General features: G+C 32.8%; 1 protein-coding gene across 1 annotated transcript in view; it reads left to right on the top strand.

Moving 5' to 3' along the window:
• Window positions 1-18,724, top strand: part of LOC150094841 (G protein-coupled receptor GRL101-like) — a 186,431-nt gene that overhangs the window by 95,504 nt on the left and 72,203 nt on the right. Inside the window, exons 9-11 of the mRNA XM_090411676.1 lie at window positions 1,168-1,296; window positions 1,847-1,963; window positions 14,467-14,589. Coding sequence (XP_090267802.1) covers window positions 1,168-1,296; window positions 1,847-1,963; window positions 14,467-14,589 — 369 coding nt within the window. The remainder of the gene's footprint in view (window positions 1-1,167; window positions 1,297-1,846; window positions 1,964-14,466; window positions 14,590-18,724) is intronic.

The raw sequence follows: 18,724 nt of genomic DNA, 5'->3' as shown, positions 1-18,724 counted from the left end.
CAATTTATGCAGCAGTCTGTCATGCTGTATTCTGTCAAAGCCTTAGCAAAATCGAAAAGTATCATGGTGTATCCATTCCCCTTGTCTGACTCAGTGGTAACATTGTTATAGAATGTAAGCAAGTTGCTAAAACATGACCTTTCCTTAGTAAACCCATTTTGTTCGTTGCAAAGTAGAGCTTCTCTGTAAACCCATTTCTGAATGATAGTTCTAACTACATTTTCCAAAATCTCCACGACCCCTCCTGAGATACTTATTGCTCGATAGTTGGATGCATCGGTCTTTGAATCACCCTTGTGCAATGGGATTACCATACATTCTTTCCACTCCTGTGAAAATTATCTTCCCTGTTCTGAGACTCAACTTATATAGCCTGGTCAAAGGAACAGCCAGTTCAGATAGAATCAGTGCTAATATTCCACCAGTTACTATTGCAGAATTCTTATTCAGTTTGTGCAACAGCTCTAGTACTTCCTCCTCTTACACACGAGATTTCTCAAACAGTGAAGAGGTAGTGGTGAGTTCAATGTTGCATATACCAAATTGATAGCTTTTAGCATAACGGTTACGTATTAGTTGAACAATATGTTCTACATCAATCACCCGCATCCAGTGAGTTATTTTTACAAATTCATTCTTCCTTTTACTTGCAGCATAACGATAGAATTCTTTAACTTGCAAAGCAATTTCTTTTCATACTCAGCTTTCCGTACGACACTTCTGACTATTCTGGCCTGCGGCATATAATTATTCCGTATGAATTAATTCGTTTGGGCTCTTCACTATTCCATATTTGTCTATTCTCTTGTCTATTTCCATATTTAATTTGGCATCTTCACTAGTTATTACTTGTTAGGTTTTAGAACCAAGAGATGGAAGCGGTCGTCTGTCATATTCTGTTCTCTGATTGTTGTATGAACTCATCGATTGGCTTATGATCAGTTATCAATGACTGGCTGGGATTAGACTAGCTACCGTTTTTCCAAAAGTCAGGACTTAAAAAGTAGATCTGCGTTATATGGAAATAAAAGGCGTTTAAGATTTAATTCATTTAAATCATTATTTGTTTATGATATGTTTGCGTTATCGTTCTTATTATTTGATATTAACGAAGCAATCGAGGTTATGTAATTAGAATAATAATTCATCGTATTATATAAACAACAGGTATCACATTCGAAGAGTGTCTAACAAATCTTAATAATTTCTGGTGCTCTGATGGCCGCTGCCTCCCTCCTGAAGTCAAATGCAATCATCTGCAAGATTGTCTCCATGGAGAAGACGAAATCAATTGTGGTAAGTACTACATATTTTCAGTAGCCATTATATAATTGTTGTGCACAACCTAAATGGACAATATCACAGTTTTTGTGTTTACAAATTTTTATTTGTGGCATTAGTTGCTGTGTCCAGCTGGTAATCAATGAAAATAATGCACTGGCAACACGAATTTAAAGTTTATCTATCGAAAAATGGCTTCTGGTTCATCGTCAAAACTCAGTATAATTACAACATTTTTTAACTATTTTTCTTATATAAAATTATGTCGTATTAATAAGAAACATTTAGAAAATTTAAATATTTTCTTATTTTGAATTGTGTTTATGCTTTAATATAAATAATACTAATACACCTATAATAATCGCCACAGTTCTTTTTTTGTAATTTTATTTTGTAATTTTGCCAATTTTGTAATTTTATTTTCTTACATCCTTTTCATCATGCCATGGAAGCATGAATATAAAACAAACATATGGCCAGTAAAACATTTATTGTGTTATAATTAATATGCTGAAATGTAACAACCACATTATTTGTGAATGCTGAAATACATTTAATATTTTAGAACACGAGCCTTGTGCCCAAGATGAATTCCGTTGTAACAATGACCAGTGTGTACACATGGACAGAAGATGTAATACAGTATATGATTGTCTGGACAAAACTGACGAAATAGGCTGTGGTAATGTATCTTACTATTTTAAAAAATGGGTATATATATATATATATATATATATATATATAAAAATACTTCCTACATATATATATATATATATATATATATATATATATATATATATTAATTACAATTAAACTAAATAGTTATTTATTCAATGATGTGTACTTTGTTTTTAATAATTGAAACGCAGATTTGTATGCGCGAATAAAAGTTCATCTAAGTTTCGAAAGATAATAATAAGTTATCTGACATAATACTGTATCCACTAAAATAATCGAATAAGTTCCCGAAGCAACTAGTGAATGTCCGTCCTTTGACAGATGAATAACAGGTAGTCGACTCGTTTTCTGATCATTCCCTTGAGGCCTGGGCAGGATGCTATTTAAAGAATAGCAGCTTCCTAGGCACACTGACAATCCTCTTCAACCGAGTTAGTCTAAGAAAGTGATAGCACGCGGTAAAAGAGCACTACACTGAGTGATGAGGAACCGTCGGCATTGCAACTTCCCAAAATATTAAGCAAGGGTGTTAAGCGTGTTCGACTGGAAATGTGGTCTCCTGAAAACAGTAAAGCATTCCTGGGATATATGCCGAGAGATAATATTACGTACGATGATCTTTGACAGCCGAGCCTAACTATAACAGGTGGATTGTTGCTGCTGCAGTTCATTGGACAGATCTATGGAGAAAGAGATCATAACAATTATATTAAACTGTTCGTTTCTGTTTAGAAAGAGAGAGAGAGAGAGAGAGAGAGAGAGAGAAAAACCTTGTAGATTGTTCTCTCTGTTTTAATGTCACACTTAAGAGATTGTTCCAAACAAAACGATATATGTTATAAATTTTAATATGATGAAATTATGTATTTTTGGTATTGTCTTTATAATATAGTGAAGCATATTATAACGGTAAATAGGAAACTATCCCAAAAACTGGCATGAATTCACTTGTCATATATTGCTTCTTAAGTGAATAAATAGCATTCTAAAATTATTAATCAATGACCGAAATGTATAATATTAGGTATAATGATGATGTTATAAAACACAGATATAAGTGAATGATTATCAGATTATTAATTGCTGAATATTCATAAGAATGCATCATACAAAGTGTGTTATAAACATTATATCTACCGTATGTGCTACACAATGAATGAGATTAGATTTGAAAAAAATTAAAATGTGTAAAAAATTTGTTCTTTCTAGATTTGAATGAAAAGCATAACCAAAAAGGCTTCGCTACTATTACGATATATTTATTCAATGTGCGTTCCATATTTAGTTCTTTATAAACGAGGTAAAGCGAAACGTCTATGCTGAGAAATCGAAGTTTCTGATTGTATATCGGGAACTCAAGCGATTGATATTATGATCACATTATTTATATGCCATATCGTATTGGCAAATAAATATTGTGTAGTAGTAGGGGTTAGGCCTCCTCTGGCCCAAGATAATCGCTTTCCCTCGTCTTGGGATCACAGAAATGTTCAGAGGTCAGGGATCGTGGGCGAGAGTAGCGTTGACCGCTGGATGCTGCCTTCCACGATTCCACACAGAGAATTACATCGATCTTTCTGAAAAGAGTCCAGATCCATCAGGTTACATTATTACCATGTAGGGAAATACTTGGTCCAAAACAATCCTAAGGTAAGAGTTAGCAGTCCAGGTCTGTTAAGTGAGGATGAAAGTACCCTGTGGTGTCCAAGAGAACAATTCCCATACCAGAATACCGCCAGTCTGTTTCCGGCCTATCGTGCAGTCTGTTTGTCCGAAAACAGGCTGGGTGGTCATAATGTTTTGGCTCTTGTGTGTGTGTGTGTGTGTGTGTGTGTGTGTGTGTGTGTGTGTGTGTGTGTGTGTGTGTGTGTGTGTGTGTGTGTGTGTGTGTGTGTGTGTGTGTGTGTGTGTGTGTGTGTGTGTGTGTGTGTGTGTGTGTGTGTGTGTGTGTGTGTGTGTGTGTGTGTGTGTCTATATTACATATAGAAAAATAAACGTTGGAAAGTAAAAAGTTCTTTTAAAGGAGTGGAATTTCTGAGATTAAGGAACAAAAATTTCAAATGGTTATTGGGAATTACCTTTATGAACGAATTACACAGGATAATCACAATCAATTCTCTTTGTCTATTTTATTTTTCTTTTCTCTTTCTTTTTTGAGGCTATTCTATATCATGAATGGTTCTCCGTTTCCAACCATTATTTACGATAAGAATCCTTTTTGACTGGCTTTAAATGAAACTAACGGTTTTTTCACATTAGGATAAGATTCTAATACGAGTCGCTAAAAATACTTTTAGCTACTGCTATTAGCAGTTTCTCAAGAGGACTCTTTTTAAGAGATCAGGTAACGTTATAGTCGAAAACATTTTCTCATAAAAAGAGCAAAAAAAAAGTAAAATATTTCGCACAGTTTGTTTGAAAGCAGTAGCATGCATCCTCATCGATCTAGGTCTTTAAATTGGCAGGACTACGTTGACATTCCTTGCCTTTCGACGCTTCATTTTGCTTCCAGGGTTTAAAGAAACATTTTAAAAAATTTTCCAAAAAAGCACTTTATTAACGTCTTTGGTAAACTGTCAAGATTCTGCTGTCAAGATTCTGTCAAGATTCTGCTGAACTAAGTGGCAAATTCACAGGCGACGTTTTCACTAAGATTGTAAACAACTTTCACTAAAATGTAATAAATGCATATTAGATGAATCCAAAGAAATTCACTTAATTAGAAGTTATCTAAACTTATTATAAAGTAAGTTGGTTTTTGTCAGCTTTATCTCACGTATTTTCTGTCAGTATTTCATTTTCATTTTCTCTCAGTACTTTAATATAACTAAAAATCACAGAACGTTTCTCTCCTACTCTTTCATTCAGCCAATCCTGTTCTATTATCAGAAAAAAAGGCCTTCCTACTCGGGTATTCCCCAAGTACTAAAATCTGCAGCTGTTAAAACATAATATCAACTAATTGCTTTATTTTATCCCTGCCCGTGCCCTAAATAATGTTCTATAGGTTCTGCAACTTCTCATGTGTGTGTATGTGGAGGGGGATAGGTAAAATAACTAAATATAGCGTAGTAGAAAGAACCAGACTTCACTAACTATAGACAGATGTGTTAGATAGCGAAGGTAGGATTACTCGACTTAGGCTAATAAAAGTTAGGTTTATATATGCCAAGGTATCGAGATTCACAGACCGTTAGGACTAACCAAAATAGAGGATGGAATAAAATATAAACCTACATACTGATTTGCGAGAAATATTAAGTATTGAGCATATGAATTAAAACGAATGTGAAATGTAAAAATTTAAGACCCTTTATATGTGTGTGACACCCCCCCCCCCCCCCATCTTTTTAAGAAAATGTCAGTTCAGCGGAACTCCTACCCTTCAGCAACTACTTCATTTTACGTATATAAATCTTACTCAATAATCTGAAACATAACTAAACTTAAAAATGCGTTATAATGTTATCTAATTTCGAATTTGAAGGAATTAAAATCGCATTATAATAAAATCCGTAAATCTGTAGATTTACGGATTTGGGCATACTAATGTCTAGCAAACCATTATCTGGTTACCATTTCAATACAACATAATGGCTGCATTACGTTGTATTGCAATAAGATTACAATTGAGATTACATCATTGAGATTATTCCTGTCGTGGGTAAGATAATGAAGATTAACCTTGTTTCGTCTGTAGCTAAGAGATAGCCTTGGAAATGATTAGCTACGAGGTTTAATGTAACGGTCGTTACATTTCAGTAATTCCACTAACATAGGAGATGTTATTGCATCTAATTATACTCTGCAATTTCATATTTTTGTATTTAAAAAAAACTGTGTTCTACAATAGAACACAGTTCATTGACTTTCTTCCATAAGTGAAATGTTATTCTTTGAAACCATCATCTTCTACCTATCTCAAACAGCATGAAGCACGTTTGGCTGGTCCGCTTTTTCTCCTTTCATATAATATATATATTCACACACATAAAATATTAATATCTGTGTGTGTGTGTGTGTGTGTGTGTGTGTGTGTGTGGATGGGTGAGTGTGTGTGAGAGAGAGAGAAAATAAAATATTTATTTTAGTCTTTAAATTATAAGAGCGATCATTAATAATAGCTACAGTAAATTTAAATTTATACAATACGATGCGTTTCAGAAATATACCATTATTGTATTTATTTTATGCAAAAGAAATAAATATCTTTTAGCAGCATTATGAAAGATTTAGGAGTAATATAAAACAGAATACAAATTAGACTTACTTTACTCGTATTTAAGCAGCAATGTATAACGTATCTTCTTCTTTTTCTTCAACCTTTTGGTTCTGTTCACTGCTGGACGAAGGTCTCCCCCATGATTTTCCAGACCCCTCGGTTTTCTGCCTCTCCCATGCATCTCACTCCTGCAATTTGCTCAAGTTCACCCATCCACCTTCTTCTTGGTTTTGCTCTTTGTCTTGCTCCATCCAGTGGTCTACACTCTGTTGTTTTTCTAATCCATCTCCCATCACTGCATTTGGCAATATGGCCAGTCCATCTCCACTTAGCCTGTTTAATGTATTTTACAATATCCATGACACCTGTTTGAGATCGTATCCAGGTATTTGTCTTCCTATCTCTTAATGTTAATTTTAACGTACTTCTCTCCATACGATGTTGTGTTGTTCTCAGCTTTTTGTTTAGGGCTTCTGTTAAAGTCCATGTTTTTCCTCCATATGTTAGGATAGGAAGTATGCACTGGTCGAAAGCTTTCCTTTTTAGACTCATAGGGATATCACTTCTGAATATGTCTCTCATTTTTCCATAAGCCATCCACCCAAGGTGAATTCTTAGCTCAATCTCCTTTCTTTGACAATCCTCAAAGGATAACAACTGGCCCAAATATACATATGAAGTAACTTCTTCTATTTCATGGTTTTTCAACTTTGACATTTCTATAGTTTATGTATTTATTCATCATTATTTCTTTTCTATATTTATTTTTAATCCAATTACTTTGGAAACTTCATTTAGCTGATTTAGCCTTTCTTCCAGATCTTCAAGATTATCTGCTATTAGAACCATATCATCTGCAAATTTCAGACGATGCAGCCTTTCTCCATTTATATTTATTCCTTTTGTTTCCCAATCAAGGCTTCTAAAGACCTCCTCTAGTGCAGTTGTAAATAATTTGGGAGATATGGTGTCGCCTTATAGCATGCTTTTTTGTATTGGGAACTTTTCACTGTTTTTATATAATTTAATTACAGAAGTTGCATTATTGTAAATATGTTTTAGTGTTTCAATATATGGTTTCTCAGTTCCCTGGGTTCCAAGTTCTTTTAGTGTTGCAGATGTTTTAACTGAGTCAAATGCTTTTTCATAGTCTATATAGGCCAAGCATAAGGGTTTATTGTATTCAATTGATTTTTCAATGGGCTGTCTTAATGTGTGAGTATGGTCAAACGTATTGTAATTCTTTCTAAATTCAGCTTGTTCACAGGATTGGATTCCCTCTAGTTTAGATTTTATTCTATTATTTATATTTTTTGTGAAGACTATATATGGTGGGGAGTAGGCTTATAGGCTTGTAGTTTTTAATTTCTTCCTTATAGCCCTTTATAAAAAATTAATATTAGAAGTATAACGTATACTGTATATTGTAATGAATTATTTACGAATAAATAATTTATTATAATAAATAAATAAATAATTTATTTATTTATTAAAATAAAATCAGTTACTACGTATATCTTTTTGGTAGCGCTTCTAGTCTGTAACGCTAACACCAGAAGAAAGACCGTTAAGGTCGATTCTAGTAACCAACAAGAGGAACTTTCTATCAGGAAGTAGGGATTCATCCAGAGAAATCGGCGTTTGTCCTAAAGTCCATGCACATCAATCTTAGAATTCATACTCTTTCAGACAACAATATAGCAATTAGGATTTATCAATACCAATTAGCGGCAGTTGCTTTCATACTCTCGTACCCGACGTTTCCACGAATTCAACTACCTGTAAAACGATTGGGACTGGCTGCCTACCGATTTCCAAAAGTTTGTTAAGGTTAATGAGTTTGATTTGCACTATTTCCAGAAATAAAATGTGTTGAGGATTTGTTTTATTAGTACAACTGTTACACACACACACACACACACACACACACACACACACACACACACACACACACACACACACACACACAATAATACAACTGCAGTTATATATTCGGCGAAAGTAAAATTAGATTCTTTCATGTTGAACATTTTAAACCAAATATAAATGCAGAACGCCTCACAGATTACGTCTTCTATGTAATAATTCTATAGAAAGATATGAAAGATATTTGTTTTTAGAGTATTCACGTGAAACTTAATATTTACTCTCACATATTTCAACTTTTTAAAGAAAAATCCTTCTTTACTTTGTAATCCTCAACCAAAATGACGTATATTTTATGTTTAAATTCTGAAACTTTTATTATAATTATATATACTATTACTTTTTAAAGACAATTATATTCACTCGTACACCAATTTCAAATCCTGATAATATTACATTTATTTGGTTTTCTCTCGTGACAGCATAAAGACGTAAAGTATGAACCTTTGGAGGGTAATGGATGGCAATGCTGTAGCTAAAGAAGTTCTAACTGAGGCGCGGCTATTGCTGTTACCCTCCTTCCATGATCAGAGCTTTAATAGCTCAATAACACTTTATCCCTACACTGTCCTCTACAGATAACGGGGAAGATGAAAAGCATTCTTGTTTCGTCCCTTTAAGCTAGTCCTTATAAGGACAGCATGAAACAAAATGTCATTTTTCATACAAAATATTGATGATGGTTTAAGAAATTTAAAACCGAATTATTTGTATAAATACAGTACTCACACTTAATTAAATATCTGTGCACAGCGATCACGTTTATTTGTTTCTTTCTACAATAAAAAAGCAGTAGATATTTTGCATGCTAAAAATTGAATGTATAACCATGTGATGTGATTCAGGTAATCTGAAAGTTTCGATTTCTTGAGCTCTTGGAGGGTTTGTTTTCTCATCCTCGATTTGCAGAACGACGGAAGCCGGTTTCTGATATATTCATATTTATCAAATGCAAATTCTATAAAGCTCACCATCAGTACACAGACGCAAAGAATACATTTTTATTTAAAAAAAAATACTTACCCCTCACATACTTGACGACTCCTTTTTTAGACTCCTACTATTATTTACTTATCGAAATAAGGTTTCTAAAGAAAAATTCCGATACAGACGCCACCAGCTGGCATATCCCCGATGTTCTTTGAACTAGAACTTAGAAACCACTTCTATGTATTATTAACTTCCTGAACTGATACAACAAATGATAGAACACCTGCGACACTCCGTATAGAAGAATTGTCGGCATTTTCAGTTATGTTATCGTACTGCGTTGTTGTAGAAATATCAACGAACTCTAAAATAACAATAATACCAAAAGAAGCAGAATACACAATAGTGAAATATTGTTAAATCGTATGATGGAGGTAAGAATTGATTAAAATTGACCTAATATCAATACTCAGAATATTCAGATAATCTGCACGGTCCAGTTGAAATATTATGTCCATCCCTGTTATTTCACAATTAGCCATTTCAACCCAGCAGATGACTTTCGTATCAGTGTGAAAGCCAGTGTACATGACACTAGAAGTGCGTGACGTACTATTTATTTGAAATTGCCAATCTGACGGAATTTTAAAAAGACATGATTGTAGGATACAAGGTGAAGGCAATAGTATCCAGGAAATAGCCAATATTATTGAAAACCTGTCGCTGAGATTGATACAGTAAGTATTCCTAGAGCGGTCAAAACGTCTGTTGCCAGGGGTGGTCATGCGTAACTGAATCTCGTGGTGAACGTGGACTTTTCCGCCTTGTGCAAGCTCATAGACGAAAAACTGTGGAACTGCTGAACACGGAATTTAATCAGAAAAGAAATGGGCGGCGTTTCCTAGACCACAATATAATTTATTGTCCTCTGTATGGCCCTAGAAAGTAGACCCCACAGTCAAAGCCCCCCATGCTTAGAAATAATTGGCGATGACGAGGTCTACAGTTTGCACCTGAGAGAAGTCAATGAACAGTTCAAGACTGGAAAAACATTTTCGGATGAATCTCGGTTGCATCTATCAGGTGAGGATGGTGGATGAAGGGTGGAATGATATCGGGTGATTCCACCCGATGTCACGATCCAGTAAAAACTTGAAAGAAGCGACAGCTTCGTGGTATGTGTATGTGGGGGGGAACATTTTCCTAGGGATCACTTTGAGCCCATATAACCACAGACAGTACCATGAATACTATAAATGCGCCATACTAGCAAGTTGGCAGTATCGTTTGCGAAGAGTTCTATGAATATGACAGGGACGTTCAGGTGTTACCATGGCAACCGAATTTGCTAGATCTGAATCCCATAGAACATTTCTGGAAATGAGTGGTCGAGAGATCAGGAGGTAAGAATCCTTCACCGGAACATTCGTAGATCTATTCGAATCGACCCAGATTGAGGTGGGGGGGGCGACTATGAATTATTAGTACAGTGACCATATTTTGACTGTACGGTCTTTAATAATAAACAAACACAATACTCTCAGGGAAGAAGAATAAATGTCTTCTTACTTAATGTATATAAAAGGAAGAGAGGAAAATCAAACTACAAAGCACGCAAATCCAAGAAATAAAATAAAAATAAAATATAGATCTCAATCTGCCAGCAAAGGTTGGTCGATTGGTAGAGCTTCTGCTACTAATGGGTCACGCAAAAAGTTAAGCAAGTTTGAGCGCGGTTGGTAGTTGGAAGGGACCTATAGTCGTTCGATGCTGTTGGCACACTCTCCCTCCATGATTCTTTGGACTCCCTGGAGGTGTCAAATAATAATAATAATCTGCTATAGTAAAATATTAGAATAGAGTTGATAGCTAAAAGAGAAATAATCGTAAAGGAGTAGCTTTTGAAATTATTAAAACTGTTTGATTATATTTAATTAGTTTTCTCAAATTCCACTTAGTCACGATTTAAAAAAATAACAAAACACAACTAATTGTCAAGCTATTTCGCTATTGGCTACTACGACTTCTATTTTTTTTTTTAGATAAATCAGGAGTCTTCAACCTTTCACAGTGCGGGCCGCATTAAAAATTTCAATGAAACCCGCCGGCCACTGAGCTATACTGGGGTATTTAGAATTGTAAGATGCTTTCCAGATTCACAAGGAACGCTGTGCATTTGATACTTTACATAAAATCCTATAAAAATAAACAAACTCAGCTTTAAGAGCGTAGATAGGAGTCGGGTTTATGATAAATAAATACAATAAATACTTGAAAAAAATATAATTTAATGAAGAAAACATTCATTTTTTACAATGTCAATGGGAAACTTGGCAATGCTTTTCCTTGACCAGCTTCTCAATGTTGTCGAGATGTTGGTCCGTAATGTGAGTTTCTGTCTTTGACTTCACATGCTTCATTCTGGAGAAGAACAGCTCACATAAGTATGTGCTTCCTAACAAAACGCACATCTCCAAAGCGTATAAAATCGTATAAAAATGAGCAAATTTCATCTTTATACTTCATCAATATGTGTAAAAGAAAATGATATTTAGCCATATAAAGCAGTGAAAGTCTGACAGTATATTAAATAATCCAACTAATAACATAGATTTCTGGGTTAAAATACTACTTCAAAGTATATAAAATTGATAATTTATCAAAGTCTGCTTATATAAATGGTTGAAAGTTACGACTGATTATACCTGAACTCCTCAAATAAACCTAAATTTTTCGTAGGTGCAATGAAAAAAATTTTTTTTTTAAATGTACAACATAAGCACATATAAAGCGAACGTAGAAAACGTCACCTGAACCAAAAGTAGGAAACTTTTTTCTCATAATGTATTAAATGGGGGCGCTCCTGTCACACATAATTTATGCATGGGAAAAATCAGAAGCGGTCCATGTTAATGTGGGGATGTAGAGAGATGTTTATTTCCTGGAGGTATTATTTGTTTTATATGTTCTGAAGACAGAATGTAGGGTTTTATCTTAGCTCAGAAGATGTATCGGTATGTAATAGATGAGAGACATATTTCAGTAATAATAATAATAATAAACTACTCGCTGAAAATTGACTTAATTTTACGCACACTTATTGAAAGCTCAATGAGCTCTACTTATTTTTCTCTTAATAAAGGAATACTTAATTAGACTGATTAATTTATTTATATCAGCCTGTTTGGGATTATATGAACTATTTTACTGAAGCGTATAGTTCGGAAAGATGGGATTTTTGTTTATAAATAAGATATTCATTTTGTGATTCTTGCCGAAGACAACGGTGGGCTCTAATTAGCATTTAAAGATTCTAATTCGTGGCTTACATTCTCCACTCAGCATAGTGAAAAGCTTTCTATTTTTCTCTGAGAGGTTTGGTTCTAATAGTTTGAAAACTCAGAATGTTATCTATGCTCTCCATATAATAGAATTAATTAATTTTTCTGGGTTGCCGCTGATTTTAAATCCCATTATTAGATAATTTTCTTTCCTTTGTAAATTCATTTAGCATGTGAGTGAATTTTTATGACCGAAAAAAATTATAACAAGGAATATAGTTTTTAAATAATTTTGGTAATAAGATTGGATAAAGAAATACTGTAAACCCTTAATATCTGGCTTAGTTTGGATCATGACATTCATTCATTCACCCAGAGGAGCTTTCTTATACCTTAGGACAGCGCTTCCCAAACTGGGGGCCGTTACTTTTGTTGAGGCGGGGTCTCGAAATAATGAAAAGAAATTTAAAATGTTTTAAGACGAAGTGTTGCATGTCAAATGTGTATGTAAGATGCTAAAAATGTAATATTTGCATTTGATTTCTGCAATATTCGCTCTGTATGTTTTGTATTGAATATAAATACAATAAATATTATAATAATATATGTCTGTATTACGATTTTTTTTCGATGGGGCCATGAAATATTTTAATTTTTCCAAAGGAGCCTTTACATCCATAAGTTTGGGAAGCACTGCCTTAGGAAGTAAAATCTACGTAAAGATGACTTTTGTGCAACCCATCGCACGTTAAAGTAATATTCACGCATGCAGATATGCAATAAATATGATAATCAAACAGAAACAGAATGTTAAATTTTATTCTAAACTATAGAAGGTGCTAATCGAAAATCTTTTAGTTTTATTTAAAATATCTTTTATTTGTTTTAATTTTAAAATTTTCTAAAAGTGTATAATAGTTTCACAATAATTTTAAATAAATTTATCAGGAAAATATTGATGTGATCTTTTGTTTGACATTGTTATCTCTTGGTTGCTTTACCTTAAAAAAAAACATTATTTCATATCAATTCCGTTCGCTAGAATTTGTAAACCTATTGCACATTACGTCCTTGAATGGGCTTTGTGTGTTGAGTCATACGGAAATCCTAACCCAAAGACTGGACAGTATTTTTTTAGCTACTTTCGGAAAACAAGAAACAAGATGGGATAGTAATCTCACACCGGGCGATGAAGGTCACCCACTATTTACTTCCGTTCTTAAATAGCTCATGTGTATAAAAACGAAATTAATTTTGAGTTGCAGTAATTAATTTACTTATAACCGAATAATTAAATTGAATGTGGGATTTAGAAACATTCCTCTTCGCGAAATACCACGCGCATATACAAAGCAAAGAATCCGTCACACTCTCCCCCCCCCCCCCGTTTCAAATTTCCTGATAGGCTGTTCACATTTTGTCTATACCGGAAGTCATTGGATCAGTCTAAAAGGCTGAGAAAAATGTGTCATCATTTTAAGCCTCTAATTTGTTCATTGTTGCAAAAGATTCAGTTCGGTTTTACCTTTGTACTACTCTGACATTCCTAATTTACCTGTGGTCTGACTAGCATAATGGTTGTCAATTTCTAAAAAGTTTAATAGTTTAGTTACGGTTATTTTAGTTAGTTGAGTCTAATACCAATGCAAATCTCTTGGATTTAAGACGCAGATATTATATTACATCCTTATATTTGATTGTACTCATTGGCAAACAGAAATAGTATACTCCAGGCCGCTATATTCCAGTAGAGCTGAGGTAAAAACATTCCGATGGAATTCAGAATTCATCAATGTGATGCTGTTGACTTTCAGAAATAAACATTTCTATTACACATTTGTAGATATTAGTTGCTGGTGACATCTGGTGAAATGATCTTGTACTTATTTAAGAATTTCATCTAGAAGATTTAAACTACGGTTATCCTAAAAGAGTTTCAAATACCTGTTACTAATTTTGTACATATATTTATAAATATGTATTATTCTGTTTATTTACTGCATTCTATCTCTGTGGCCAACTGTTCTATTCCCAATTCTTTATTTTTATAGAGCATTGATACATTATCACATGAAAGACATTTAACTAAAAAAATACATGTTAATAGCTAGATCTTTTCTAAATATTCAGACATTTATTACATTTCAGCTAACATTTCTGGATGTCCAGATGGGTACGCACGTTGTGACAGTGGTTCGTGCATTCCAGAGGACTGGTGGTGTGACTTCCGGATAGACTGTCATCGCGATGGTTCCGATGAAAAGATGTGTGGTAAGATTATTCTCTTATTTCTATAATTATGCTAATATTCCGAATTTAGAAAATATAGAACCATAATATCCTGAATTAAAATATTAAATATTAGTTAAATGTTATTCAAATATTATGATGTTACTTGTTATTACAAATAACTCAGGCATTCTTTTAAAAAAAGAGTTATAAAATATAACGTTTAATATAATGATGAAATTGTATTAAACCGAGGCTTTTCTTTTTGAAGTCACTTCAGACTTCCAATAATCAAGGTAGTAGTCTCCTACCTCCCCCCCCCTCCCTCGAATGATGAAAACCCTAAAGACATTCAAAAATATCCCTGCAAAACAAATATCCATTCTTCAAAATATGCAAATTAATATTTATCCTGTTTTCAATTATTAAATTTTAAATGTTATTTTAAAATATTAAATTACTAAAATATAGAGTCAGATGACTTTAATTTGGCATAAGTAAGATATTTAAATGGAAATTATTATATATGCAGCCGTATTTTATAACCAAATAGAAAATAAAGAACCGTAATATCCTGAATTAAAATATTAAATATTAGTTTTAGAAAATTTAAATTCCAAATATTTTAAATTAAATTTTAAAAAATTAAGAAATTAAAATTTGATATTTAATAAAATTTAATAAAATTGACTCTTATTAAATATCAAATTTATTTAATCTTAAATATTGTTAGTAGTTTATTACTTTAAAACGACACCTTTATCTGGCTTACTAAATTCTCACTTACCTGGTTAAGTAGACGTTTTGTACAGCGTAAATTGCAGTAAAGTACTTGTATGTTTATTGTTCGGCTTCTATTTAACGGAAGTGTGAAGCGACATCTGCCAAGTAGTGTTTTTATACACAAAGAACTTAAAAACAAAAACGTATTCATTAAAACAAAAACAATATACTACTTTGTCACTTATAGTCAGTGAAATAGCGGACGTAGTTAAGTTATATTTAAGAACACAGTGTTTTTTAATTGCTGTGTAAAACTAGGCACATTTCCTTTATTTTAAAAAAGATTAAGACAAGAGTCTCATAAGAAGTTATATTCTCTTTTATTTGACACACCCTAATCTTAGCATTTACTTGAGAAAACTGTGGGTGAGTGAACGAGTTTTTAATATCCTTTTAGTTAATTAAAGTTTGCTCGAGTGGGGATATCCAGTCGAGATATTTTCAAGGCCTTGATTGTAATATGTGAGTGCAAAGTATTGGGTAAAAACAATAAGAATTGATTTTTACAATTTTCAATGTAGTACACATAATTTAATTTTTCTGTAGAATAAATGCAGAAAATTTGGACTTCGAATTTCTTCTCTAAAATTATTTTATTTTTTTATTTTATTATATTATAAATATAATAAAATTATTTATAGATATTTATAAAATTAATTTTAGATATTTTTTAAGTCTTGTGATTACGTGCACTCTAGCGTGGTGGTTCCGTCTATCAGAATATGCTAGATAATTATAAAAATATATAAATTAATGAAAACAGAATTAATATAATAATAAAAACCATGAAAGGTTGTAAGCCTATACTGTAGGCTTAGAACCCTTTTGTAGGTGCAGTCACATAAAAAACAGAGTCATTACATAAAATCTGATAAGATGAAGCAGCAGATTTGTTGATATGTATTATATAACACTGTACACAACTCTACAAATATTGACCTGATTATTCTAAAAACCTGAAAGGGTCATCTTAATTATATGATTATTTCCTGTTACGACTATTGAATAATCTACAATGTAGAGTTTGATACTCATGTTGTCGTTTTTTTTTAATATTAGCAGCTCTGAAGCATTATAAGTCATGTGGGTTGGATATTAACAAATTTCTGGATGTTCAATGCATATCTTCAGTCAGTCTTTAACATAACTATATAAAACGTGGGCATAAGCTTGTCTTTTAGCACAATTATTTTATAAAGTTATCAGACTCTTGTTTTTGTTGGTTTTGTTTTTATCTGTAAAAATATAGGAGTTTTATCAACCTTTTTTAATATATCTTTGATATCTCTCTGTTATTTTTGAGGATTTTGAGTGAATCCTCTAAAATAACAGCAACAAGAAAGAAAGTTCTTTGAAATGGAGATTGCTGATCATTTTGATTGAATACTGGATTTAACTAAGAAATTTCATTTAAATAATTTGATAGTTCAAATAAATTGAAGCAATTCCAACGAACAAGAATCTCTCTCTCTCTCTCTCTCTCTCTATGTATGTGTGTGTGAATCAGGAAGCATGATAAATGTGTCATCTTTCCACTGATTTCGAGAGCACAAAAATATCTTCTTCCTCTTTCTTTCATAAAGGGAAAATAATCTAAAGTTGTTTTTTTTTCTATTTTGTGTATAAAAGGGAAAAACATATCCTTAGAAAAATGTCGTTAATTTGATTGACTAGATTTTGTATTCTGTAGTCAAATATATTGTTATTATTATTATTCGATTCTCCCATATTTTAAGTTGTAGAGTTTTTTTCTTGCGGATTAAAATTCAAAGTATATCAATAAATCCCGTTCTTCAAGCCGATCATATTGATGTAAAAACTGTAAGTATCTGTTAAGTAATAAGTTTTAAAATTTCGAAGTATACGGTAGTCAACCACACAAGAGGAGAACAAAAGAAGTTGCCATTTTAGCTGTTACACCAGGATCGCCAAAACCAGAAAAATGAAGTACTACAAATTCCAAGAAGACCTAACGGGATCGGGGGGGGGGGGAGAAAACTACATAACATGCAGGGACTGGCAGAGAAATATAAATTTTCAATGTTCGGGATTGTCCGTGGCCACCTTAGCAGCGAAACTCGAATGTGAAGCGTGACGAGTATAATTGCCCATATCGTAAATTGTGAAGGAAACAACGGCAGCCAAAAATAGCTTAGCATGTAACAACAAAACATCATACTGTGTGTTAAATATAATTAGAAAAACATTTTATATTTTGGGTGTAAGAAAAATATCAAACATTTTTGAAGAATTTTCTTAATAAAATTTTTTTTAAAAATGTTAGTACATTAATAAATAAATCTTTCTCATATTTTTTATTTCAAAATATTTTTTAAAAAGTAAAAATATTTTTGCTCAATCAATGTTTCGATGATCTTAACATTGTCATATTCAATCTGACCATTCACTATAAAATCTCATCTTTGCTTCTCTAGGCTTCTATTTTTATAAGAAAGCAATATTTCAATTTAAACCGTAGCAGTACGAAACAAATAGAAAATTCCGTGTTTTATATTACATTATACTGTACCAACCTGGTATTATTTTCGTGATTCAACTCTCTGTGGAATTTATTTTCTTTGTGTGTCTTGAGACTGTGAGAGCTATTCAAGGGAAGAAGAAGAACTATAAAGCAAGAGAATTATTGATGGAAAAAATGCTTTGAATTTTTTATGGTGAATTAATAAAGGATGTCTGTAGTTATATGTGTATTGAAACAGTAGGAAAGATTGTTGTGCTGTACGTAGAGTTATAAAAGGACAGACAGAGGTATATGAGATATGAAAAACTGTTTCTTTTTTATTTTTTTAGAATACAAACTATATTTACAATCAATATGCAACTACATATACATATATAAATATCGAAGGTTCGCTGAACAATTAATAGCAAAGGTTTTATATTTGCTGTCGCATAATCGAATGTCGTAGAACTACAATATGTGCCTCTGTATCTCAGTCGGTTTTGGCAATGTCCGTTGGTTGGAAAGATCTTGTTAGCCGGTCTCACAAGTGGTGAAAGATTTTCTCCCGGTAACTAGGATATTTCACCCCGCAAACACGTAAACCCATCCAAGAGAACAGACATAAGTACATTTTAACCATTAACGTTATATTGGTTAGATAAAATGGTTTTCTGTACCTACCCATATGGGTCCTCAGGAATATTGTATCATCACACTCTAACTAACTAACTATATGAATACACTGAATTCTCCAAATCTCAAACTGATATGTGGGAAAATCTCTGGTTCAAGAGAGTTTCCCACATATCAGTTTGAGATTTCACAGTTCTGCTATGATATGTTGCTGCTGAACTTTAGGGGATGGTGGCGGTGTATTATGTCGGTATTTGTGTATATTCTTCTTGCCGGTTTGCTGTTATGCAGGATGTA

Source organism: Typopeltis vanoorti, chromosome 21 (assembly GCF_054136105.1).
Source record: "Typopeltis vanoorti isolate ZY-2024b chromosome 21, IOZ_Tvanoo_1.0, whole genome shotgun sequence".
In the NCBI taxonomy this organism is placed as follows: Eukaryota; Metazoa; Arthropoda; class Arachnida; order Uropygi; family Thelyphonidae; genus Typopeltis; species Typopeltis vanoorti.
Note: the sequence above shows the minus strand (reverse complement) of the source record. Positions and strands in the feature narration are given on the sequence as shown.